Source organism: Protopterus annectens, chromosome 5.part0, assembly GCF_019279795.1.
Source record: "Protopterus annectens isolate FY-2018-M chromosome 5.part0, PAN1.0, whole genome shotgun sequence".
In the NCBI taxonomy this organism is placed as follows: Eukaryota; Metazoa; Chordata; order Ceratodontiformes; family Protopteridae; genus Protopterus; species Protopterus annectens.
In genome coordinates, this window is record NC_056735.1 from 1688894069 (window position 1) to 1688921740 (window position 27672).

At 46.1% G+C, this 27672-nt stretch overlaps 1 protein-coding gene across 1 annotated transcript in view; it reads left to right on the top strand.

Annotated features, from left to right (window-relative positions):
• Nucleotides 1–27672, top strand: part of KPNA3 (karyopherin subunit alpha 3) — a 1434883-nt gene that overhangs the window by 1169715 nt on the left and 237496 nt on the right. Inside the window, exon 16 of the mRNA XM_044072030.1 lies at nucleotides 9111–9182. Within this exon, the coding sequence (XP_043927965.1) occupies nucleotides 9111–9182 (72 nt within the window). The remainder of the gene's footprint in view (nucleotides 1–9110; nucleotides 9183–27672) is intronic.

A 27672-nucleotide genomic window follows, 5' to 3' on the forward strand; every position in this document is an offset into this window, starting at 1 on the left:
GTAGGTACAAAACTGTACTTTAGGGGTCGCCACAGTGGAACTCCGGTCCGCTAATGATTGGCAGTAGATTTTTATGTGCTGGCTTGCCGGGACTAACTTTAAACCTTCAGCGAAGGAACGCACATTCACGCATGTCGACACACAGAAGACGCTCTGAAAATTGAACGTGCAACGTCTGTGAGGCGAGAACGCTACCACAGCACCACCACCGCAGTCCAGACACAGCAAAGCCCAATGTTCCTCATATTTTACAGTATTTGACTGAGATGTTTGACAAGGACCTGTCTTTTTCTTCAATAAAAATCCATGCCTCTGCCATCTCGGCTCATTACAACACAGAGCCTCCCCTCTTTTCTCATCCTCTGCTTAAACAATATCTTAGAGGGGCCAAAAATTTAAGGCCTCCCAGATCATCACCAACTCCTGCATGGGACCTCAATTTTGTGCTGGAAAAACTCACCCTCCTACTTTTGAACCAGCAGCTACTGTGGATATGAAATTTCTGTCTTGGAAAACAGCTTTTCTCTTGGCAGTCACTTCAGCAAGAAGGGTTTCAGAACTACAGGCTGTCATGGCTGTGAAGCCTTTTATTACATTTTACCCGGACAAGGAGTCCCTCAGGACGAATCCTTTTATGCCTAAGGTGGTATCCATTGTGGCTCTTAACCAGACAAATTCACCTGCCAACATTTTACCCAAATCCGCAGAACAAGGGGGAGCGGATTCTGCATTCCTTGGACGTACACAGACAACTAAGATTCTACTTAAACAGGACCAAATCTCTAAAAGTCTGAGCAACTACTGGTAGCATCTGCTGCAGGGTCAGAGGGGAAGGCTTTATCAAAGCAGACTATTTCTAAGTGGATAAGCCACTGCATTCGTTTCTGCTACTTGCACCATGGTTAACCTGTGCCCAAGGGGTTCAGGTCTCATTCCACCAGGGCTGCCTCTACCTTGGCAGCTTTTCTCAGAGGGGTTCCAACCAAAGGCTTTCTAGAGGCTGCTACTTGGAGCTCTGTTCATACCTTCACAAAGCATTACCATTTGCCTCTCTTCTCCAAATCCGGGGAAGGCTTTGCCACTGCAGTTCTGCAGGGCCTTATAGCCGCACCTAATGCTGTTTAGTTCCATCCTCCCATCCATAGCTTTGGGATTCTACCCAAATGTAATGACTGCAACAGTGAAACACTTAGAACATAGTACAGTTGTGTACACTTATAAATGTAGATGTTCGAGTGTATTCACAGTTGCAGTCTGGGTTACCCACCCGCCATCCTCCTTTTCTATACTTTTTCTTTCCTTCACTATATACTAAAGCCTTTGTGGTGTATTTGCTGTTAGATGAAGGTAAAGTTTATGTTGCTAAAAGTGCATTTTTATATATTTTTGTTTATATATATATATATATATATATATATATATATATATATATATATATATATATATATATAAATATTTTTTTTTGCTCCCCAAAAACTGAATAAAATGGTGTCAGCTACATGTTTTATACCCCTGACGTCATGGAAGTGGAGACGGCAACCGACGCAGGACCCAAGACTTATTCAGGCTGACTGAGGGCAACCTGCCAGCAGATTACCCAAATGTAATGACTGCAACAGTGAATATACTCTAACATCTACATTTATGGTAAGTGTACACAATTGTACTTTATCCTGCCATGGGTAGCCCTCAGCCCGAATACCAGAGGCTTAGTATTTCTGCGTCGGTTGCTGTCGCTCCAGGACTGACATCAGGTCATCAGTGGTATAAAATCAGGCAGCCGATGCCATTACATCAGTCTTTCTTGCCGAGGAGCCTGAAGCAGAAGCAGTTCGTACGAGTGCTGGTCAGCCACTACCTGAGTTTTTGTTTCCGAATTTAAGTTGAAGTCTTCTAAAGCTAAGTACCCCGTTGGGGATCCTTTTTTCTTGCTCTAACCAATGTCAGAAAAAGTTAACAATTGTCTCACCTGTGGAAAGCAAATACCACACCGAGGCTGCCATTCTAACTGCATCACCTGTTTAGGCCCAGACCACGACGTCCCTCGCTCTCGCTTTTGTGCTTTGTTCAATGCCAGAACTATACGTCGTCGGGCCCTTATTGTAGCTAAATATGTTTGCTCTCATTCTTCGCCAAATTCCAGTGTGGCATTGGTAAGCCATCAGACTACCAATCTTCTGAAAAAATGTAATGATAAAGACTAGAGACAAAACTGCCAGTTATGTTTCTGTTAAGCTAGTTGTCAGTTCTTTTGTGCTCAGTGAGGTACTTTCGCAGCCCCTGATGCCCACATCTGTGGATTCGCAGGCCGATACCGAGACCCATTCGGAGTCTGGTATGCCGGGAGACTCTTCGACTAAGGATCCTGTGGCTTTGTCTACCGTGGATGGGTCCAGAGCCACTGAGCATGCACCGGCTTCTGAAGTTCTTCACACTACCAATATTCGACACAAACCGACGACTTCTTTCGCGTCTTCAATTCTTTCTAAAACTACCAAGTTTCTAAGGTCCAGGGTATGAACTACACCTAAAAAACCGACGACTCAAGCTCACGCACCTGCTTCCATGCCTCGGTTTCAAATACGTAACATGGCGGAAGACCTTATTATGCTTATTAGGGGAAGCCAGGCTACCCCTTCCAAAAGAAAGCTACCCCTTCCAAAAGAAAGAGACTCATCTCCAGTAGTTTTATCTCAACAGGAGTCCGATGAGACTGGAGTTTCTGAATATGAAGACATCCAACTCTTCTCTGCTTATGAGGATTCTGATGCAGAGGAATCCATTCCTTCTGCCTCTCCTCCCGAGGATTTTTTATTTGGTGAAACCCTACATACTTTAAGGGAGCATTTCCAATGGGAATGTCAGGACTATCCTCAGTCAAAAAAAGACTCAGGAAATTCTTAGATTTACCACAGCACAGACCTTTAGCCATTCTCCTGCCCTGGATGTTGTGGATGATGTCTTTATGGAATCCAGTTTGACTACTAACACCCTTCCTCCTGCTTCCAGGAAACCTAACAGGTACTACAGAGTCCCTGACTCTCACAAATTCCTTTTCAAAAATCCTACTGCTGAACCAGAGGTCATCTCCCAAGGACCTAAAGGAATTAAAACAACCTCCGCTAAGAATCCCACCCCCTCAGACAGGGATTCCCGAGCTTTAGACAGATGGGGCAAAAAAGTATACACCTCTGCAACTCTTGCTATTAGAGCACTAAATTGTCAGGTCCACATGCTGAAATATCAGCAGCATACCTTGGAACTCCTCAAACAATAAATGTCTTCTTTTCCTGCTTGTGCAAAAATAAAGAATTACAACAGCTTATGCATTCTGCAAGCCAAGTTACTAAGCACACCTTGCAATGTGGCTTTTACCCCCTAGAAGCATCTTACATGGCGGCAGTCACTGGTTCTGTCCTTATAAGGCATACTTGGCCTTAAGGAACAGACCTTGCCAGACCATGTCAAATCAAAATTATTGGACACACCATTGAACAAAGACAATTTGTTTGGCACCAAGGCAGAAGAGGTCTTAAAAAAGATGGAAGAAAAAGCTAGATCTATGCAGACAGATTTTTTACAGGTCCAGCCTCAGAGGTTTAGTAGGCATTTCCCCTCCAAGCACTGGTCCTTTCTGGCCCCCTCCAGGCCAGCTCAGCCAAGACCCAGGGGAAGCAAGACCCCCCAGACAGCAGTCCCAGGGAATGCAGAGATCTAAGCAATGGAGTTCCTCCTCTTCAAAAACAGGGAATGCTAAGCCACCTCCTTATAGTAACAACTCACAATGACTACACCTCCACCCCTTACCTCTGCCCACCTGCTTGTGCCCCTAGGAGGAAAACCGTCCTCCCATGCAAGTAACTGGGCCACTATTACCAATGACAGATGGGTCCTCAACATAGTGTCCCAGGGATACAAATTTTATTTCCACACTCTGCCAACCCCAAAAGGGTTCCCAGATCTTCCTCCAAACCAGTGGGCAGAGGCCAAAAAGGAGGGCATATTCCTGCAGACCAGGTAGGCTAAGGTTTCTCTTCCAGACTATTCCTGGTACCCAGAAAAGAGGGCACCTGATGCCCAGTCCTCAATCTATCCATTCTAAATGCCTTTCTGGTGATAAAATTCCAAATGCTCACCCTCCAGCAGCTTTCTTTCTATGCTTTCCAAGGATGCTTGGTTAGCCATCTTAGACATAAAAAAAAGACCTGCCTACACATCCCAATCAGGGAATCTTACAAGAAATGTCAACGTTTCAGGGCAAGATCTATGCATTTTAAGTTCTCTGCGCTTCCCTTTGGGTTATCCACTGCTTCCAGAGTTTTCACAAAATGCCTGGCTCCAGCCATTGCTTTTTTCAGACAAAGAAGTATTCAAATTTACCCCTACTTAGACGATTGCCTGATTCAGGCAGTCAGGAGAAGCTGTTACAGCACCTGACCTTTGTAAAGGCCCTACTGACCTCCGTGGGGTATACTGTCAACAAAAATAAATCAAAACTAGTCCCCACACAAAAAACTGTATTCCTAGGAGCAAGCCTGGACATACCATCCCATATCGCATTCCTTACTCCAGAAAAACAAGCCTACCTGACAAGCTACTTCTATCAACTAGCCACCAGAACCCAGTTATCTGCAAGGAAAATCCTGCAAGCTCTAGGGTTCATGGCCCCCTGCATTCTACTCATTCCATATGCCAGACTGCATGTGAGGAAACTACAGTGGTACCTAAAAAGCCTTTGGTGTCAACACTGTCAAGACCTGGAAACTATCATACTTATGATGCACTGTCTAAGGAAAGATTTTCTTTGGTGGGCAGCAGCAGTGCAACCACAACAAGGGACTTCCCTTCTCACCCCCCCACAATGCCCAGACCCTCACCGCAGACGCATCAGACTGTGCCTGGGGTGCACACCTTGACGGCAGGTGCATTCAGGGTCATTAGAGCCCAAATCAAATACATCTGCACATCAGCCAAAAAGAGATGCTAGGTGTTCAGCATGCCCTGACAGCTTTCAGACCCCTACTCTCCCCGGGGCCTCTAGTGATCAAAACAGACACCACCACAGTAATGTGGTACATCAACAAGCAGGGAGGGACTCATTCTTATCTTCTCTGCAGGCTCACCATTACCCTTTGGCACATGGCCTCAGCCATGCAAATACACCTGCTAGCACAATTCCTGCCAGGCTGCCTAAACTCTCTGGCAGAAAATTAAGCAGAAACCTGCTAGACCCACACAAGTGGCAGCTAGACCACAGAACCTTCAACTTTGTAACCCAGAAATGGGGCACCCCGAAGGTGGACCTCTTTGCCTCCCACTCCAATCAGCTCAGCGAATTCTGCACCAGGGAACCTCACAGCAAGGCCTGGGAAGTGGATCCTCTATCCTTCCAGTGGGTAAACCTCCCAATATATGCATTTCCCCCTCTACCACTCTTTTCAAGGGTACTGCTCAAAATAAGGCAGGAAAAATGAAGGGCAGTCTTGATTGTCCCAGACTGGCCGCACCTGCACTGGTACCCACTGCTACACAGCCTGTCATCCCTGCCCCCATGGCACCTATCTCAGATCCCAACACTCCTGGCCCCGAACAGTGGAGAATTCATGCATCCACAATTGCAGACCCTGAACCTGGTAGCTTGGCTTATTCCCTGACCTCTCCTCCAGCTGCCAGTTTAAGCAAACAAGTCCTGGATGTTGTACATGAGGCCAGATGCCCCAGCACTAGAAAATCCTATGCTGACGAGTGGGAAAGTTTTTGCATTTGGATCCAATCTAAGGGAGCCGAAACAGCACAGTCCTCCCTACCTCTCATCCTGGATTACCTAGCACACATACTACACCGGGTTCTATCCTTCTCTTCTATTAAAATTCATGCCTCTGCCATCTCTGCTCATTACAGCACAGAGACACCTCTTCTCATACCCTCACATCAAACAGTTCCTAAGAGGGGCTAGCAACTTAAGCCACCCAGAAGAGCTCCTTCCCTAGCTTGGGACTTTAACTTTGTGTTGGAAAAGCTCACCCTACCCCCCTTTGAGCGTGCAGCTTCAGCAGTTAAAATTCCTCTCTTGGAAAACAGCCTTGCTTCTGGCCATCACTTCAGCTAGAAGAGTTTCAGAGCTACAAGCACTCATGGCTGTAGACCCCTTCATCATTTTCCATGCTGACAGTCTCCCTCAGGACTAAACCCATCCTTCATGCCTAAAGTGGTGTCCAGTGTGGCTCTCAACCAATCCATTCATTTGCCCACCTTTTTCCCTAACCCACAAAACAAGGGGGAAAGGATTCTGCTTTCTCTAGATGTGCACAGACAGTTCAGATCCTATCTGGATAGGACTAAATCTTTTAGAAAAACTGACCAATTGCTAGTCAGCTTCGCAGCAGGGGCAGAGAGCAAGGCCATATCCAAACAATCTCCAAATGGATAGTACACTGCATCCATTTCTGCTGCAAACAGCACGGGAAGCCACCCCCAAAGGGGGTTAGGACTCATTCCACCAGGGCAACCTTCACCTCTGCAGCTTTTCTCAGAGGGGTCCCCACCAGGGACATCCTGGAGGCTGTAGCATGGACTTCTGTTCATACCTTCACCAAGCATTACCACCTGCCTATCTTCTCCAAATCCAGGGTGGGCTTTGCCACCACCGTCTTGCAGGGCATCCTAGCCTCCCCCAGTCTTTTTGACTGCCTCCACCCTTTTCTTCAGCTTTGGGAATCAAGCCAAGTGTGATGACTGCAACAGTGAAACACGAAAAACATAGTACAGTTGTGTACACTTACCATAAATGTAGATGTTCGAGTGTATTCACTTTTGCAGTCCTGGTTTCCCACCCTCCATCCCCCTCCTGTCTCTCTTTCTTTTCCTCTCTCCTTACAGTGGAATTTTTGGTAATTACTTTCTACTGGTGGTGGCCGGGGTGGTGCAGTGGTTAGCGTTGTCACCTCACCCGTGGTCGATATAAAGACATGCAGATAAGTGTGTGCGTGAATAGGTGTGCCTTCTTTGAAGGTTGGGTGTCAGGCTGGCAGCTCGGCGCCGTACAAATCCGCTGCCAATCATTAGCGGACCAGAGTTCCGCTGTGGCGACCCCTAACTTGGAAAAGCAGAAAGACATTCTTTTTTACTTTCTACTGGTGATGTTCTTCCACCATAACCTAGCTCCCTATTTGGGCGCTCCTGACATTTGGGGCAAGAAAAACTGATGTAGTGGCGTTGGCTGCCTGATTTTATACCACTGACTACTTGACATCAGTCGTGGAACGACAGCAACCAATGCAGAAATACTAAGCCTCTGGTATTAGGGCTGACGGAGGGCTACCCCTGGCAGGATAACCCAAGTGTGATGACTGCAACAGTGAATACACTCTTAACATCTACATTTATGTTAAGTGTACACAACTGTACTGTATTGCTGTTGGGTTCCAAAATAATCCCAGGTCTTTAAGTACATTTTTAAAGACTAGTAGATGTCTGATGGCAAAATTGTTGACCTTAGCCTCCAGTATAAAACTACCCATGTGTCTCTGTGTAGAGAAAGGACTTTTTTTGTTAGATTTCTCGTCCCTATTGTTGAATAATTATTCTGCATCTTCCCTCCATTCCTTTTTCTTCTCACAGTTTAGTGGAGAGGCTAAAGACACTTTTTGAGGCCTTTTTGGGGTTTTTTTTGTTTGTTTTTTTAGCCAGGGCAGATCTTGAGCCCATTGCTTTTGGAATCGTATCAGCTCATCAGCTACTAATTCACTGAATTCCAGTATATGAATACTAAACATTTTCTCAGGTGGGCAAGCCGTTGCTGCATGGGAAGGGCAAAGTCTGGCTCATTTTAGATTAGTTTTCAGTGCCATGTGTTCTAATGATTGGGGTTCATTGATACTAGTGGTCAGTCTCATTTCAGTGTTCCTTACAATCATAGTTGAGCAAGTCCCTGCCACTTTATACCGTTTGGTAAGAACCTGTGATGCATTACAGCAAACCCCTACTGTTGTATACTTCATTGGTAATAGTTTTGCAGGTTCATTTTATTTTCTATAAGTATACAGCCAGGTCCACTTATTTCAGTGAATGGAAGCTCTTTGCATTGTTGGATGTTTTTAAGGTTCTGTGTTTTGTTCCGTTTTGAAATGAAGCTGTGTGAGACTGCTATCTGCAACTGCCATTTCACTTTTGAGCCATGTCAGCTTATCTTTAGCCTTTGGGGAGAATAACTTGTTCAGATTGTGGTGTTCGGTATCTTTGTTAGAGAAATTCTTTAGCTGCGGCCACCTATCAGAAACCTAGTTCTGAGATGGGACTTAAATTTGTACAGTAGTGTTCTCTCTTGAATCTTTCACTGTGTAGCAACGCTGAAACTTCAGACATGGAAGACAGCTCTGCTGGCTATTCTAGCAGATTTGCTTAACATCGGAGCTTTGTAAGTTATGAATAACTTTTTGATTTCCCCATCAGGATAGGGTTACTTTACTTTGTAGAGCCACTACTGTCTGTATTTAAGACGTAATTTCTGTTCCACGTTCATAAAACATTGGATGCTAGAAGAGAAGTAAAGCTTGGATTTTGCTGCAGCACTCTAAACAATGTTTTGATTTTGATTAGAAAGGGTTTGGCATACCTGTAGCTTAATTTGCAATGTTCCGACTAGTTGCATGACACACAATTATTGGAGCCCTGAGTGGGGCCTACTTGAACTGAGTTTGAGTACTTGTCTGCATGCTGAAAATGTACAGCGTGAAGATTATCCGGTCCTCTCAGAAGACATTCTTTTACCAAAATTGGGATGGAAGGGAAGGAAAGACTGTTGAGTGCACTGCCTGCTGGTTATATGTTAAAATCTAGATCTGCTTTCTGATGTGCACCTAAGCTCTACAGTACTGTTCTAAAACCTTCTCAGAAGGCAATCTGTCTTCAGTGGCTAGTGGGTAGTAGGTTTTACCAAGAGGAAATTGCTGAAGACTAACGAGCTCATCCTGTAGGTGGTATGTTCCTCCTTTGCTGCAATGCACTTGAAGGTCTGGACTTATGAAAGGTACTGTGTAGCAACTTTCTTTTATAGTTGTAAAACCTATAATCAAAAGATTTTGCAATGTTTTTTTTTTCTCTTTTTACAGGGTGACTTTGGAACACAAAAGGAAGCAGCCTGGGCAATCAGCAATTTAACAATAAGTGGAAGGAAAGATCAGGTAAACATCTGTCTTAACTTCTAGGTACCCTCTACAGTGTGTACCAGCTAAGATTGCCTTAAGAACCCATCTTAGTTGAATTATTGAACTGTCTAACTTCTGTTTCCACTGTGTATTATGGTTTTGTATGTTGGGCTAGGAAGGTGCAGGCTAGGAAGATGCATATGACCCCAGGCTCACCAGCTCGCTCTTGCTGTACTCTCATCTCAAATGTCTATCCTTGCAGCCTTGCAAGAAGGCTCCTGTATTTGCCAGAATGGATAAAAATTGTGTGCCTTTGGTTATAAAATTACTATTGAGGACTTGGCGTCTGGTGAAGTAGTACGGCTGACAGAAGTTCCTTAGTGGGTTAATTTTAACCCACCAGTATTGGTTACGACAAAGTAGCAGGTTTTCTTAGTGCAGTCAGGATGGTTGTAGTGGGGTGAAGCCAAAGTAGGAATTGACAGGGGAATTCTTTGTGATACCAGGCCGGCGTTAGAAGGAGAAAGTAAGAGTGCTGAAAGTCGAGCATTGTCCAAAGACCTCTGTAGTGAAGTCTGCAGTTTTGGTGGCCTTCACCCACTTGTCATTTGAGTGCAGTCTGTTCAGCTAGTGAGTGATCTCATATCCTTTGTGGAACTGAAGGCCAGGAGTGTGATGAGAGAAGTACCTCCCAGCCAGTCACTTTGACCGGTCTGCCCCAAGGCTTACATGCCACACCTCCTATAATGAAGCAAATAGTGATCTTGCAACACATATCCTTAAGTGTTCTAAACTTACATTTGAACCCAAGGAATAGTGCTCTTCCATTGCCTCAAGTACCTGCCACGCATACGTAAGTACGTGTGGGTGTGTGGGTGTATGTGAGGCTTTCTGTAGCCATAGTTACATGCAAGTGCAACGAGTTGGCATTGTGTTTACCTGGTGGAGGCTGACCATGTAGATGCTGTCTGCCTTTAGGAAACGTAGTTTAATGGCGGTACATGGCATTTAGCAAAGCATCATGAATGACACTACCACCTTTAGTTAACATATCTCCCGTCATGCTTGGGGAGTATGTCATTTGTCTTCCACCATGCATCTTGTTTCATGCATGAGGCATAACATGTGTTTAGATTAGGATTTGCATGAGCACTGGTTAGTGGAATTTCTTCAGTTTCACTCTGATGTGTACTGGGTGTTGGAATCTTTTGTTGAAATACTCTGCCAAGTGAGTTGAACTCTATGAACTTGACCTATAGTTCATCCCCCAACCCGAAGAGACCATATTCTTGGGAAGAAGGATGTGAAGTATTAGGTCATCCCCTTTCCTGGAACCTGCACCAGAACATTCAGTGTTTGTGCTGGATGCACCCATACTTGCCTTTCAGTTCTTAGAAATATGGATTTCCTTTACAGAGTCCTAGCTGACTAGAATTTCTTGTTTTATAATCACAGCAGAGATAGACTCCTGTCGACTCCACACAGAAGGCACTGCCCGCACTCCGATTCTCTGCTGCCTTCTGTGTGGAGTCTGTATGTCCTCCCTGCGGTTGGGTGGGCCTTCGAAAGACATGCGTAAATGGGCGTGCTTTAGTTGAAAGGTGAACATCGAGCTGGCACCTCAGCGTTCATGAAAATCTACTGCCAATCATTAGCGGACCGGTGTTCCGCTGTGGCGACCCCTAACCGGGAAGGGCCGAAAGAACAACAATCCAGCAGCTGTTGCAATTGAGTTGCTAGGATGTAGGTACATTGGTAAGAGTTAAATTTGTCTTTTCTCAACTTAACCTAGCAACAACAGGCCTTTCTTGATGGTCAGTCATTGTAAAGACTGAGAGCTCTTCTACTCTGGGATGAAGACATCTTTAGGAAGGCTTATTGTAGTATCCTTAGCTGTCTTTTATGTAGCGTCAGTTTTAAATGCATGATTCTTTGGCAAGGGCGGTAGCATCTGGTAAGTGTTTGTAGTTGATGCTCTTCCTTCACTGAGGAGCTTCATACAGCATGTAAACTAGCTACCCCTTTCTGGGAGTGGAGGGCTTGTTAAGGCAGATTTGTGGATGTTGCTGAAGATCTGCAGAGGAAGAAAACACATGCATTGATCTAACCCTACAGGGTTTGTAATTTCCCCTTTACACACCTCTTTGTCTTCCTGTGGACCAGTCCAGCACTCTAAGAGGAAGGAACCTCCCAAGTATCATACATCTTTTCTCTTTAAATAGCTAAGGCAGCAAGGGAGCAGGGTTCAAAGGGAGTTGTATAGCAGCCCTTATTGCGTCTTAAAACTGTATGTGGGATGCTAGTTTTCAGAGTTTACCCTGACTTTGGAGAACCATTGATGATCTTCGTGTTTCACTGTTTTGCAGTCATCACCTGTGCGTTATCCCTGCTGTGGTAGCCCTCGGCCGGCCCGAATACCAGAGTCAGTGTTTTTCTGCATCAGCTGCTGTCGCTTGCTGCCTGACGTCAGGTTGTCAGTTCTATAAAGGAAGGCAGCCGACGCCATTACACCAGTTTTTCTTGCCGTGGAGCCTGTAGCAGAAGCAGTTCTCGTGTGTGCCAGTCGGTCACTACCAGACTTTGAATTGTAGCTGAAAACGTCTAAAGCGAAGTACCTCGTTGGGGATCCATTTTTCTTGTACTAACTGATGTCCGAAAAGGACAACAATTATCTCACCTGTGGAAAGCAAATACCACACAGAGACTTCCATTCATACTGCGTCACTTTTTTAGGCCCAGACCATGATGTCCCCCGTTGCCTGTTCTGTGCCCTCTTTAACGCGAAAACCATTCGTTGTAGAGCTCTTATTGTAGCCAAGCATTTTCATCTTCCATCTTTGCATTCCAAAATGGCATCCATCAGCCAACAATCTGTAGACATTCCGAAAAAATATAAGAATAAAGATAGAGACAAACCACATAAGGCTAAGCCTTCTGACAACTCTACTGCTGAGCAGGTCGTCAGTTCTCCGGAATTCAGTGAGGTGCCTTTGCAGCCCCTGATGCCTGATTCGATACCTTCGCAGGCCTCTACTGAGACCCTTTTTGGAGTCTGAAATGCCACAGAAATCTTCTTCCGAGCCTTTGGTTGCCTCTGTCTTGGTTGGGTCTGGAGCCGCGAAGCAGGACCGGCTTCCGAGGAGGTTTTTCGCACTACCAAATCTAGACAAAAAATGACGTCTTCTCCTCCGACTACCATTTCTCTCAGACTGATGGATACTCTTAGGCCTAGAGGCAAGGCCACTCCTAGGAAACTACCTCTAGCCACATGTTCTTCAAGAATGCAACTGCAGTCATAACATGTGGGTTGTCCTGCCTCAGGCAGCCCTCGGTCGGCCAGATTCCAAAGTCTGGGTCCGACGTCGGCTGATGTCGCATTTCTCTCCGACGTCAGAGTGGCTGGAGTACATAAGCATCAGCCGACGCCATTTTCTTCGGTCTTTCTTGCCGCGCGGTGCCCGAAGCAGAAGCAGTTCGCAAGTGCCGGTCGGTCAGCTCCTGTATTCTACGATACCGAAGTCATCAAAAAAGCTAAGTACCTTGCTGGGGACCTTTTCTTGCCTCAGCCGATGTCAGAAATTACTGAAAAAGTTAACAATTGTCTTTTTTGTGGTAAACAAATACCTCATAAGGATTTCCACTCTTACTGCCTCCCTTGCCTGGGCCCAGACCACGACGTTTCAGCCTGTGTAGCCTGTGCTCGCTTCAACAAGCGCACTCTCAGGTGCCGGGCGGAGTTCGCTGAAGATTTTTTCGGCGATAATTTTGCTTACACCATGCCGTCGGATCTTCCGACATCGCAAACTCCCAAAAAGCGTAAAGACCGGGACCGACATCCTCGGCCCGCGTCTACCACCGACACCACGCCAAAACCTAGCGCGAGTGCTCCGGTTCCCTCTGAGACGGTCTCCACCGCCCAACCAAGACACCGACACCGACGACTCCAATTCCAGACATTACTCCGCCAGTTATAGATTTTCCTCCAGATACCAAAACCGAGGAAATGCCCGAGACCATTGCTGTAGACAAGGTCACTCCTGCACGTGGAGCTGCCAGGCCCCCTATGGCCATGTCTATTAAGGCCTACACTAGGGCTAAGGCAGCCAGCAAAACAAAGCATATTACTTCTAAATCTTACCTCAGCCGACTCCGGAGACACAAATTATGTCCATGGCTGCTGATTTAATTTCCATGATTAGAGGTTCACAGGCCCATCCTGAGAGAGCATCCCAGCCTCCTCCTGATAAAAGGCCCCGGGTTGAACCCTCTGACCCTACTCCTTCAGATGAAGATTCGGAGGGCTCTGTCCACTCTGATAGCCAGGAAGAGCTCTTCCAGACCTATGAGGACTCTGATGCAGAGGATTCCATCCCTTCGGCCTCCCCTCCTGAGGATATTTCTTTTGGGGAAGTTCTGCACACCATGAGGGAACATTTCAAGTGGCAAGGTCAGGAATATTCTGATTCTAGGAAACGCCTTAGAACTTTGCTTAAGAAGCCTCAGCACAGGCCCTTAGCTATTCCTCCTGTACTTGATGTTCTGGATGATTTGTATTCCGACTCTAGTGCTACCCCTGATTCTCTTCCTCCTGCTCCAGCCAAGCCAAACAGGTATTACAGGGTCCCAGAAACTCATTCCCATTTATTCAGGGCCCATACTGCTGATTTGGAAACTATTTCACAGGGGCCTAAAGGAGTTTCAGCCTCCACCTCAAAAAATCCTTTGCCCTCCAACAGGGAAGCTAGGTCATTAGAGAGATGGGGCAAAAAGGTTTACACATCCACTACCTTATCTATGAGAGCTTTAAATTGCCTTTTTCATATGTTACAATATCAGGATTATCTCTTAGAAGATTTACAAAAAACATTAGCTTCTCCTGATCCTTTAGACAGGAAGACTTTGCAGGAAGCTGTACATAACACTCAGCAAGTAAGCAATCACTTCCTGCAGTGTGGATATGATGCACTGGAAGCTTCATGTAGGGCAGCTATGACAGGGGCAGTGATTCAGACATGCTTGGTTAAAAGATCAACCTCTACCAGATCATGTAAAAGCAAAACTTCTGGATGCACCTTTGGAAAAGAACAAGCTTTTTGGTGCAAATGCTAAGGATGTGTTAAAGACCATCAAAGAAAAAGCAAAATCAGTTCAGACTGTGAAAGATTTCCTCCAGGTTCAACCCCCCAGATTCAGTAGGAATTGGCCTTCAAAGAACTGGTCCTTTCCTAATCCAGAAAAGTTTCAAAGGGGTAAGAACAGACGTGGCCGAGGAAGAGGCCAATACAGAGGCCCTTACAGGGGACGACAATGGCAGCAGGAAACCAAAGAAGTGACGCAGGGGTTTCACCTGCCCCACAACCACAAACTCAATGACTTTCCTCTACTACCGCCTACCAGGGAACAACTAGAAGCTCCCTTGGGCGGGAAATTATCTCTGTTTGCAGAAAACTGGCACAGACTGACAAAGGACAAATGGATTTTGGGCATTATAGACCGAGGGTACAAGTTTCATTTTCATAACTTACCAAGAAAACAAGGCATGCCAAACCTACCACAAAATCAGAGGGCAGAGGCCATCAAGCAAATCACTCTGCTGACTCGAATGAAAGCAATAGAAAGAGTTCCACAACAAGAACAAGACCAGGGGTTTTACTCAAGACTGATGTCCTTCAAGGATGCATCTGCAGTCCTTACAAATGGGTTGTCCTGTCGTCAGGCAGCCCTTCGGTCGGCCGGATTCCAAAGTCTGGGTCTGGCCTCGGCTGGTGTCGCACTTCACCCGACGTCATAGCGGCAGTTCTTCGGGTATAAAGGCATCAGCCGACGCCATTTTCCTCAGTCTTTCTTGCCGCGTGGCACCCGAAGCAGAAGCTGTTCGCAAGTTCCGGTTGGTCAGAACCAGAGATTACTACTACCGAATACTTCTACTACTACCGAAGACTTCTAAAAAGCTAAGTACCCCGTTGGGGACTCTCTCTTGTCTCAGCCGATGTCAGAAAAAGTGAATAACTGTTTAAATTGTGGGAAACAAATACCTCATAAAGATTTCCACTCTTACTGCTTACCTTGCTTAGGCCCAGACCACGACGTAGCAGCTTGTCTAGCCTGTGCTTCTTTCAACCGACTTAACGCTTAGACGCCGGTCGGAATTTGCTGAAGAGTTTTTCGCCCGATTTTGCTTACATTATGCCGCCGGATCCTCCGACTACGCAAATTTCTAAAACGCAAGGAAAAGGACCGACATCGCGGTCCGCGGTTTCGCGAAACCGCGTTAAGGCAACATGAGTGTCTCTGTTTCGGCTGAAACAGAGTCCACGGTTCTTCCTTCGGCCGAAAGCTTGCCACTTACCGAGGCCTCATCCAGCTTGGCTGAATCTGCTACTGAAATCCCACCTACTCTTGCAGGTTCACAGGATTTATCCGATACTATCCCTTTGGATATTTCTACCCCTGCACGTGGAGCTGCTAGGCCTCCTGCATCCATGTCGATTAAGGCCTTTGCCAGGGCTAAAGCAGCAAAAACTACCAAAACTGTGCCTGCTAAGACCCCCTCTCACAGGCCCAGTTCTAGTTCACAAATGTTTAGTCTAGCAGAGGATCTCATTTCTTTGATCCGGGGATCCCAACCACAACCAGACAGGGCCTCTCGCCCACCTCCAGAGAAGAGGACTAGAGTAGAGCCCCCTGAGCCAGTTTCTTCAGATGGCTCCTCTGATGAATCAGATAATTCAAACCCTCCAGAGGCCCCCTTTTCTCCTTGGCCCCCTTTTCTCCTTATGAGGACTCTGATGCAGAAGAGTCCATTCCTTCTGCCTCTCCGCCTGAGGAATTTTCTTTTGGGGAAACCTTGCATGCTATGAGGGAACAATTTCAATGGCAGGGCCAGGATTTTTCAGACACTAGGAAAAGGCTTAGAACCTTCCTGCATTTGCCACAGCATAGGCCTTTAGCCATTCCTCCAGTACTTACTGTTGTGGATGATGCTTTTAATGATGCTTGTACTGCTCCTGATTCTCTTCCTCCGGCCCCTGCTAAGCCCGATAGGTACTACAGGGTCCCGGACACACATTATCATTTGTATAAGGCTCCTTTGCAGATCCCGAAACTATCTCCCAGGGACCTAAGGCTGTAGCAGCTACCTCTGCCAAAAATCCCCTCCCCTCTGAAAGGGAATCCAGGTCCTTAGAGAGATGGGGTAAAAAAGTTTACACTTCAGCTACTCTTTCAGCTAGGGCCTTGAACTGTCAATTCCACATGATCCAGTATCAAGAATTTATGTTAGACCAGTTAACTAAAAAGCTGTCCTCAGATGAACCATTAGACAAAAAATCTGTTCAGGAAATGGTACATAACATTCAGCAGGTCAGTAATCATTCCTTAAAATGCGGCTATGATGCACTGGAAGCTTCCTTTGGATCAGCCATGACTGGCACAGTGATCAGAAGACATGCATGGTTAAAAGAGCAGGCCTTACCAGATAATGTCAAATCAAAGCTACTAGATGCTCCCATGGACAAGATCAATTTGTTTGGCTCTCCTGCACAACAGGTGCTGAAGAAGATGGAAGAGAAGGCAAAATCTGTCCAGACAGTGAAAGATTTCTTACAGGTCCAACCTCCAAGGTTTAGCAGGAATTGTCCCTCCAAAAATTGGTCCTTTCCAGACACGTCCAGAGCTCAGAGAGGCAGGAATAGGCGCTCGAGGCAGAGGTCAATCCAGAGGTGCCTACAGGGGACGTCAGTGGCAGGCTAACAACCAGCGAGGTACAGCCACAGATACAGCCACCACCACTACTACAGGACAATCACAGTGACTTTGCTCTGGCACCACCTACCAGGGAACAACTAGAAGCACCCTTAGGCGGGAAGCTAGCCTTATTTTCAGTAAACTGGCATTACATCACAGGAGACAAGTGGATTTTGCAGACCATAGACCAAGGTTACAGGTTTCACTTCCATACTCTACCAAGAAAGAGAGGAATGCCAAACCTACCTCCAAATCAAAAGGCAGAAGCTCTAAAACAAATAACTCACTAAGCATGAGAGCTGTAGAAAAGGTACCATTTATGGAGCAAGGACAGGGATTTTACTCCAGACTCTTCCTGGTACCAAGAAAAGAAAACCAATGGAGACCTATTCTCGACCTGTCCGCTTTAAACACATTCCTCATTGTCCCAAAATTCAAAATGCTGACCCTACAGCAGCTTCTTCCCATGCTGGGCAAGGAGTCTTGGCTGGTAACTTTAGATCTCAAGGAGGCATACCTGCACGTCCCCATACGACCAAATTGCAGAAGATACCTCAGATTTCTTGCAGGATCAGAGCATTATCAATTCTCAGCATTGCCCTTTGGCTTATCTACTGCGCCCAGAGTGTTCACGAAATGCCTGGCATCAGTAATTGCTCATTGCAGGCTTCAGGGAATCCAAATCTACCCTTACCTGGACGACTGCCTGTTACAAGCGGACAACAAAAACAAGCTGACAGAAGACTTGAAAAGGGTCATTTATCTACTGCAAGCCCTGGGATACACAGTCAATATAAAAAAGTCAAGGCTGATACCATCCCAAAGGATAACCTTTTGGGTGCAGAACTGGACACATCAAGACAAATGGCATTCCTAACAGTAGAAAACAGGAGCAACTCCTCTCTACTTCTTGGCATTAACAAAGCAGAACCAGCTAACAGCAAGAAAAGTCCTGCAAGCCTTGGGTTACATGGCATCCTGCATAATATTGGTTCCACATGCCAGACTGCATATGAGAAAGTTACAGTGGTACCTAAGGAATTTATGGTCTCAGCACAAGCACAGCCTAGAAACCCAAATTCCAATAATCCCATGCCTGAAACAAGAATTCCAATGGTGGGCTCAGGCCTGTCAATCAAACAAAGGACTGCCCTTCCACAGCACTCAACCAAGCCAGACAATCACAACGGACGCCTCAGACCTCGGTTGGGGGGTGCACATGCTGGACAAGTGCATACAAGGCTTATGGACTCAAGACCAGCTGCACCTACACATAAATCAAAAGGAAATGCTGGCAGTAAAACTGGCAATTCAGACATTCAGACCATTTCTTCAACAAGGTCCACTGTTGATAAGGACAGACAACACCACAGTTATGTGGTACATCAACAAACAGGGAGGCACACATTCGTACCCTCTATGCCGGATGGCAATGGACCTCTGAATGTGGCCCTGAGCTTCAACATCCAGTTACAAGCAATTTTTGTGCCAGGAAAAGAAAACATTCTAGCAGACATACTAAGCAGAACTACCACGGATGCCCACGAATGGATGCTGCATCCGACATCTTCAAAACCATTACAAGAAAGTGGGGCTACCAGAAATAGACTTATTTGCATCCCCACGCAATCACCAACTGAAGAAATTCTGCACAAGGACGTACCACCCACTTGCTTGGAAAGTGGACTCCCTATCTTTCAGTTGGAAAAACCTGGCAGCATATGCATTCCCACCACTTCCTTTGATGCACAAGGTGCTATTGAAAATCAAAGAGGACCGTCCAAGGATCATCCTGATAGCTCCAGTCTGGCCAAGGCAACATTGGTACCCATTACTGAGGAGCATGTCTCGGGAACAAATATGGACTCTACCTCTAGTTCCCTTACTGTTAACACAGAACAACTACAACACCCTGCATCCAAACCTGAAAACACTGCAGCTGACTGCCTGGAACATTACATAAGACCAAATAATCCAAATTTATCCCAAAGGGTTAGACATTATCTTGGAGGCTCGCAGACCCTCAACAAGAAAAAATTATTCAGCAAAATGGAAAAGATATCACATTTGGAGTACTACAAAGGGAGAAAATGTGGCACTGGTAAACATAGCCAACATCCTGGAATACTTGGCAGAGCTCTTCCACAACGGCCTGTCCTATTCTTCCATTAAGATTCATGCATCAGCTATTTCAGCAGAATACAACTTGGATCCTCCAGTCTTCACACCCTCTGCTCAGGCAGTTTCTGAGAGGAATTAAAAATGTAAAACCACCTAGGAAGACACCATTGCCAGCGTGGGACTTGAACTTCATGCTGGAAAAGTTGACACTCCCTCCTTTCGAACCAGCAGCAACAGCAGACTTACAATACTTATCATGGAAAACTGCTTTCCTGCTTGCAATCACTTCAGCAAGAAGGGTATCTGAGCTACAGGCATTAATGGCAGTACAGCCCTTCCTGATCTTCCATCAAGATAGAGTGTCCATGAGAACAAATCCTACTTTTATGCCAAAGGTGGTCTCCAGGGTATCTTTAAATCAAGCTATCCATCTACCTACATTCTTCACCAACCCACAGAACAGGGGGGAAAGACTGTTGCATACCTTGGATGTACATAGACAACTACGCTACTACCTGGACAGGACCAAGGGCAATAGAAAAACTGACCAACTACTGGTAGCATATGCAGCAGGAATGGAAGGAAAAGCAATTTCAAAACAGACAATCTCTAAGTGGATAGGAAATTGCATTAGATTTTGTTACTCCTACCATGGGAAGAAAACTCCAGAAAACATCAGGCCTCACTCTACAAGGGCAACAGCCACTACCACAGCTTTCCTACGAGGAGTGGCTACCAAAGACATTTTAGAGGCTGCTACTTGGAGCTCCGTGCATACTTTTGCCAAGCATTATAATTTACCTTTATACTCCAGATCCCGAGCAGGTTTTGCCACTGCTGTTTTGCAAGGGATCTTAGCTACACCATAATCTTGTTTCTCCTCCTCCCCCAGTTTGGCTATGGTATTCTACCCATTTGTAAGGACTGCAGATGCATCCTTGAAGGACATAGTACAGTTTTGTACCTACCATAAATGTAGATGTCCGATAGGCATGCATCTGCAGTCAGGATTACCCACCCTCCTTCCCCTCTGTGGTACTCCTAGGGTATTTGCCCATCTTGTAGCTAGCTGGGGGAATCTATTATGGTGTATTTGTTTGTATATATGTACATACATGCTTATTTTTGTTTGTTTCTACTATTTGGAACCATTTGCATTTATCCAAATTAAGCCTTCCTAGAGGGCACCTGGCATCTGGGGCAAGAAACACTGAGGAAAATGGCGTCGGCTGATGCCTTTATACCCGAAGAACTGCCGCTATGACGTCGGGTGAAGTGCGACACCAGCCGAGGCCAGACCCAGACTTTGGAATCCGGCCGACCGAAGGGCTGCCTGACGACAGGACAACCCATTTGTAAGGACTGCAGATGCATGCCTATCGGACATCTACATTTATGGTAGGTACAAAACTGTACTTTCCTTGTTCCAAGAAAAGAATCTCAATGGAGACCAATACTGGACTTGTCCGCATTAAACACCTTTCTCATAGTACCAAAGTTCAAAATGCTGACTCTACAGCAACTCCTTCCCATGCTGGGCAAGGAGTCGTGGCTGATTACTCTGGACCTCAAGGAGGCATACCTGCATGTCCCTATCAGACACAGCTGCAGAAGATACCTCAGATTTCTTGCAGGGCTAGAGCATTATCAATTCTCAGCATTGCCATTTGGCTTATCTACTGCGCCCAGAGTATTTACAAAATGCCTGGCTTCAGTAATTGCTCATTGCAGGCTCCAGGGTATACAAATTTACCCGTACCTGGACGACTGCCTCATACAAGCGGGCGACAAATTGATGTTGACAAAAAACCTGGATTATGTCATACGATTACTTCAAGTTCTGGGATACACAGTCAACTTCCAAAAGTCAAGACTGCAGCCATCCCAGCAAATAATCTACTTAGGAGCCAAACTAGACACAGCCTCTCAGATGGCTTACCTTACAGAAGACAAGCAAGAGAAGTTAACTCATTACTTCAAAGGTTTAGCAAAACTCACCCAGATGACTGCAAGGAGATTCCTACAGGCCCTGGGTTACATGGCATCCTGCATTCTACTGGTTCCATTAGCAAAACTACACGAGAGAGCTTCAATGGTACCTAAAAAGCATTTGGTCTCAACACAGCAACAACTTGGAGACAATCATACCACTCATTCCATGCCTACAAAAGGAATTCCTATGGTGGGCCTCGGTGAGCCAGGAAAACACAGGTATGTCATTCAAAAAACCACAGATAACACAGACCATGACTACAGACGCCTCAGACCTTGGATGGGGCGAACATGGAAGGCAGGTGTATACAAGGACAATGGTCTCCAAAGGAAACACATCTGCATATAAACCAAAAGGAAATGCTGGCAGTAATGCATGCCATCGAGGCCTTTCAACACCAACTCCAGCAAGGCCATTTAATGATACGGACAGACAACACCACGGTGATGTGGTACATAAACAAGCAGGGGGGCACCCACTCATACCCCCTTTGCAGACTGACAATGCAGCTTTGGGAGAAATCACTGAGCCTAAACATCCAGTTACAATCCCAGTTTGTTCCAGGAAAAGACAATGTGTTGGCGGACAGCCTAAGCAGGAATTTCACAGATCCACACGAGTGGAGGTTACATCCGAAGGCCTTCAGACAACTCACTTCGACATGGGGCAAGCCAGAAGTGGACCTGTTTGCCTCTCACCTCAACCATCTTCTACCAAAATTTTGCACAAGGACATACCATCCAAAAGCTTGGAAAATAGATGCCCTGTCATTCAACTGGAATTCCCTAGCAATCTATGCATTCCCACCTCTGCCACTGATGACCTCAGTATTACTAAAGATCAAAGCAGAGAAGCCCAAGGGAATCATAATAGCTCCGGATTGGCCAAGACAACACTGGTACCCACTACTACGGAGCATATGTCACACCAGGAGGTGGGCCCTCCCCCAGTGGCCTCTACTTTTGACTCAACACAATTTCGAAACACTGCATCCAAATCTTCAGACACTGCAGCTAACAGCCTGGGAGATCCCATAAATAACTTCAGCTTATCTCTCTCCAAGGAAGTTCAGCGGATACTAACAGAGGCTCGAAGACCATCCACCAGAAAGGTTTACATAGCAAAGTGGAAAAGATTCAGCAATTGGAATACCAGCAAGGGACATGATGCATCATTGTTTAACATCCCACTCATCTTGGAATATTTGGCAGATATGTTAAAGAACGGCCTCTCATATTCTTCCATAAAGATACATGCATCTGCTGTTTCAGCTAGATACAACACTGATCCTCCTGTTTTTTCTCACCCCTTACTAAGACAATTCCTCAGGGGAATCAAGAACATTAAGCCACCAAGAAAGGCCCCAGTGCCAGCCTGTGACCTCAATTTTGTCTTAGAAAAACTGATTCTACCTCCATTTGAGCCAGCAGCTTCAGTTGACTTGCAATTTCTCTCATGGAAGACAGCTTTCCTGTTGGCAATTACCTCAGCAAGAAGGGTTTCGGAGCTACAGGCCCTAATGGCAATACCACCCTTTATTATTTTTCATAGAGACAGGGTTTCATTAAGGACCAACCCTACTTTTATGCCAAAGGTGGTATCTAGGGTTTCTTTAAATCAAGCCATTCATCTGCCTGCTTTCTTCCCCAATCCTGAAAATAAGGGGGAAAGACTGTTGCATACCTTGGACATTCACAGACAACTTCGATACTACCTGGACAGAACCAAGGCCAGTAGGAAGTCTGAACAACTTTTTGTAGCTTACGCCCCTGCAGTCCAAAGAAAAGCAATTTCAAAACAGACTATTTCTAAATGGATTGGACATTGCATCAGATTCTGTTATTCCTTTCATGGAAAGACTGTTCCAGCCAATGTCAGACCACATTCCACCAGAGCTACAGCCACCTCTACAGCATTCTTAAGAGGGGTGCCTACCAAGGACATTCTAGAAGCTGCTACATGGAGCTCCGTGCATACATTCTCCAAACACTACAATCTCCCTCTATACTCCAGATCCAGAGCAGGCTTTGCTTCGGCAGTCCTGCAGGGTTTGATTGCCACACCATCTCTTTCCTAGAGCATTCCTCCTCCCCCAGCTAAGCTATTGGTATTCTACCCACATGTTATGACCGCAGTTGCATTCTTGAAGGACATAGTACAGTTTTGTACCTACCATAAATGTAGATGTCCGATAGACATGCAACTGCAGTCGGATTTTCCCTCCCTCCATACCCCTCTATGCCTAGGGTCCACTCCTATCCCTGTTACTCTTAGCTGGGGATATCTGTTATGGTGTATTTGTTTTATTGCTCATTTATTTGTTTGGAATCCTGTTTTTGTCTTCCAATTTGATTACAGCCTTCCTTGGAGGGCACCTGGCATCTGGGTAAAGAAACCCTGAAGAAAATGGCGTCGGCTGATGCTTATGTACTCCAGCCGCTCTGACGTCGGAGAGAAATGCGACATCAGCCGTCGTCGGACCCAGACTTTGGAATCCGGCCGACCGAGGGCTGCCTGAGGCAGGACAACCCACATGTTATGACTGCAGTTGCATGTCTATTGGACATCTACATTTATGGTAGGTACAAAACTGTACTATTTTACTCCTGCTCCACCTCCCCAAGTTCTAATGCTTAAAATGGCAGAGGATCTTATCACCCGTATCAGGGGTAGTCAAGGTCACACCTTCTAAAAGGAAGAGAGACCTTTCTCCTGAAATACTGACAGAACAGGATTCTGAGGAGTCTGATTATTCAGATTTTGAAGAGGAGCAACCGCTGACTGCTTATGAGGATTCAGATGCAGAGGAATCCATTCCTTCTGCCTCCCCACCAGAAGATCTTTCCTGTGGGGAAACCCTTCACACCCTCCGGGAACATTTCCACTGGGAATCCCAGGACTTTCCTCAGTCTAAGAAAATACTAAGTTTCTAGACCTGCCCCAGCACAGACCCTTGGCCCACCCCTCCAATCTTAGAGGTGGTTGATGTCTTCCATGAATCTAGCTCAACTCCTGACACCCTCCCACCTGCTCCCAGAAGATCTGACCAGTATTACAGAATACTAGATTCTCACAAATACCTGTACAGAGATCTTTCTGCAGACCCAGAGGTCATTACACAGGGACCAAAAAGAGCTAATGCTAATTCTGCAAAGAATTATATTCCTTCTGACAAGGACTCCAGAGCACAGGACAGATGGGGTAAAAAGTATACACTTCTGCAACCTTAGCTATCAGAGCACTCAACTGTCAGTTCCACATGTTAAAATATCAACACACCTAGGAACTATTTAAACAAAAGATTTCAACATTTCCTGACTGCCAATTTGAAAGAGTTAGCAGATTTACTGCACTCTACTTGTCAAGTGGCTAAACACTCATTACACTGTGGATATGACACCCTAGAAGCATCAAGCAGAGTAGCAGAATCAGGATCTGTCATTAAGAGACTTGCATGGTTGAAGGAACAACCTCTCCCTGATCATGTCAAATCTAAATTACTTGATGCACCCTTGGATAAGGACTGCTTGTTTGGAGTAAAAGCAGAAGAGGTGCTTAAAAAGATGGAAGACAAAGCAAAATCTATGCAAACAGTAAAACATTTCCTTCAGGTACAACCTCCTAGCTTCAGCAGGAACTTTCCCTCAAAACACTGGTCCTTTCCTGCACCTAGCAGACAGGGGCAAGGTAAGCCCCGCTGGGACAGACCACCCAGACTCCTATCCCAGGGACAACGGAGAACCAAGCAGTGGGCCACTGTCACTCCAAAGGCAGGGAATTCAAAGCTATCCCTCTATGCCAAAAACTCTCAATGACTCCCTCTCCCCCCTCTGCCCCCCTTCACTCACCAAAAACTAGGAGGAAGGCTCTCCCTCTGCAAAGAAAATTGACTTTCTGTAACAAAGGGCCAATGGGTCTTAAAGATCATTTTCCAGGGATAAAAATTCTCTTTCGAACTCCCAATTCCAAGAGGGTACCCAGGCTTGCCTCCAAATCAGTGGGCAGAGGCATTGAAACAAGTCCAAACTCTCATATTCCAAGGGGCAGTAAAACCTGTCCCCTCAGATCAAACAGGCAAAGGCTTTTATTCCAGACTATTCCTTGTTCCCAGAAGAGGGCACTTGGCACTCCATCCTGGATCTATCCATTCTGAACACCTTCCTGATGGTCCCCAAATTCAAAATGCTAACTTTGCAGCAGCTGCTGCCTATGCGGACAAAAAATGCCTGGTTAGTTACCCTAGATCTAAAAGATGCCTACCCCCACATCCCCATAAGGGAATCCTGCTGGAAATTTTCTCTTCAAAACAAGCTCACACTTTCAGTTCTCTCTGCTACCCTTTGGCTTATTTACGGCTTCCAGGGTATTCACCAAATGCTTAGCCCCGGCCATAGCCTTTTGCAAACAGAAAAATATGCAGATTTACCCTTATCTGGACGACTGCCTCATTCAGGCAGATTGCAAAGAAAAGCTCCTCAAGGACCTCCTCTTTGTCAAAACCCTCCTAACCACATTAGGGTACACCATCAAGAAGAAGAAATCAAGGCAAACACCCTCCAGGAAGATAATTTTCTTGGGAGCACTGCTGGACACAGCATCCCAAATGGCTTTCCTATCCCCAGAGAAGCAGAGCTTCCTGCCTCTCTATTTTACCCAGCTGGCTTCCAGAAGTCACCTCACTGCGAGGAAGTTCCTGTAAGCCTTGGGGAACATGGCATCTTGCATCCTTCTAATTCCTCTGGCCAGGCTTCACAGGAGTAAACTTCAATGGTACCTAAAGAACCTTTGGTGTCAGCACTCTGTCTCTAGAGACCTCTCTCCCTCTGATCCCTTGTATAAGGGCAGCATTTCTCTGGTGGGCAGGGGCTTGTGCCCAGAACAAGGGTCTTTCCTTCACCCTCCACCCAACTGGGCAGACCATTACCACCAATGCCTCGGACGTAGCTTGGAGTGCTCACCTAGAAGGCAGGTGCACCCAAGGTCTTTGGGATACCCAGCACCTTCCCTTACACATCAACCAGAAGGAAATGATGGCAGTACAAAAGGCTCTGACATTCTTCAAACCCCATCTCAAGTGAGGGGTTCTCCTTATCAAAACAGACAACACCACAGTAATGTGGTACAGCAGCAAACTGGGAGGGACCCAATCTTACCCTCTGTGTAGGGTAGCCGTGAATCTCTGGCTGATAGCCTCTTCCATAGCCCAATACCTACCAGGGATCAACACCACCCTGGCAGACCACTTAAGCAGAAACTTACTGGACCCCCCCACGAATGTCAGCTCAACAGAAAAATATTATTACAAATCACTCAAGAGTGGTGGACTCCAGAGATGGATCTCTCTGCTTCGCATCTCAACCATCAGCTGAAAAAAATCTGTACCAGGGAGTATCACCACCTAGTGTGGAAGGTGGATGGCTTGACTTTCCCCTGGAACACCCTCTTTGTGTACGCATTCCCTCCTCTGCCTCTTATTCCCAAGGTACTGATCAAAATAAGGGAGGAAAGACCAAAGGCCATCCTCATTGCTCCAGATTGGCCCAGGCAGCATTGGTACACCTTACTGCACAGTCTGACATTACAGCCTCCCAGGCAGCTTCCCCTGATCTTGGACCTCTTAACTTGGGTGGGGGAGGGAGATGCTACACCCAGACTTGCAGACTCTCAAACTATCAGCATGGCTGGGGGCCCCTATTAAGCAAACAGGTCCTAGACATTATCACAGAAGCCAGAAGGTCCAGTACCAGAAAATCTTATGCAGGAAAATGGAAAAGATTCTGCTCCTGGAGCCAGTCCAGAGGGGGCACTACCTCACAACCTTCCATCCCTCATATCCTGGACTACCTAGTGGAGCTACTTAATAGCGGCCTCTCCTTTTCTTCTATTAAAATCTACGTCTCAGCCATTTCAGCTCATTTTGATACAGAACAGCCCCTGTTCTCCCATCCTTTGATCAAACAATTCCTCAGAGGGAGCTTCTAATATCAGACCTTCCAGAAGGCCACCCACTCCAGCCTGGGACATGAACACTCTTCAAACCTGCTGCATCAGCAGAACTAAGATACCTCTCTTGGAAGACTGCTTTTCTCCTAGCTGTCACCTCAGCCAGAAGGGTTTCAGAACCTCAGGCAGTGATGGCCATTGAGCCCTTCATCATCTTTCATGCAGACAGGGTCTCCCTGAGGACTAATCCCTCCTTTATATCCAAAATGGTATCTAATGTAACTCTTAACCAGCCCATACATCTACCCACCTTCTTCCCTAACCCTCAAAACAAGGGGGAAAGAATTCTGCACTCGCTAGATGTGCACAGACAGCTCAGATACTATCTGGACCATACTAAAGTCTTCAGGAAAATAGACCAACTACTTGTCAGCTTTGCCCCAGGGCGAGAGGGGAAGCCCAATTCCAGCGGTGGCCTTTAGCCACCAGGACCACTTTACCATATTTTCTTGGACCTCTGACTAGTTAGGGCAAGAAAAACTGACGTAATGGCATTGGCTGCCTTCCTTTATAGCACTGACGACCTGACGTCAGGCAGCAAGCAACAGCAGCTGATGCAGGAAAACATTGACTCTGGTATTCAGGCCGGCCAAGGGTTACCACAGCAGGAATAACCCACAGGTGGACTGCAACAGTGAATACACTCGAACATCTACATTTATG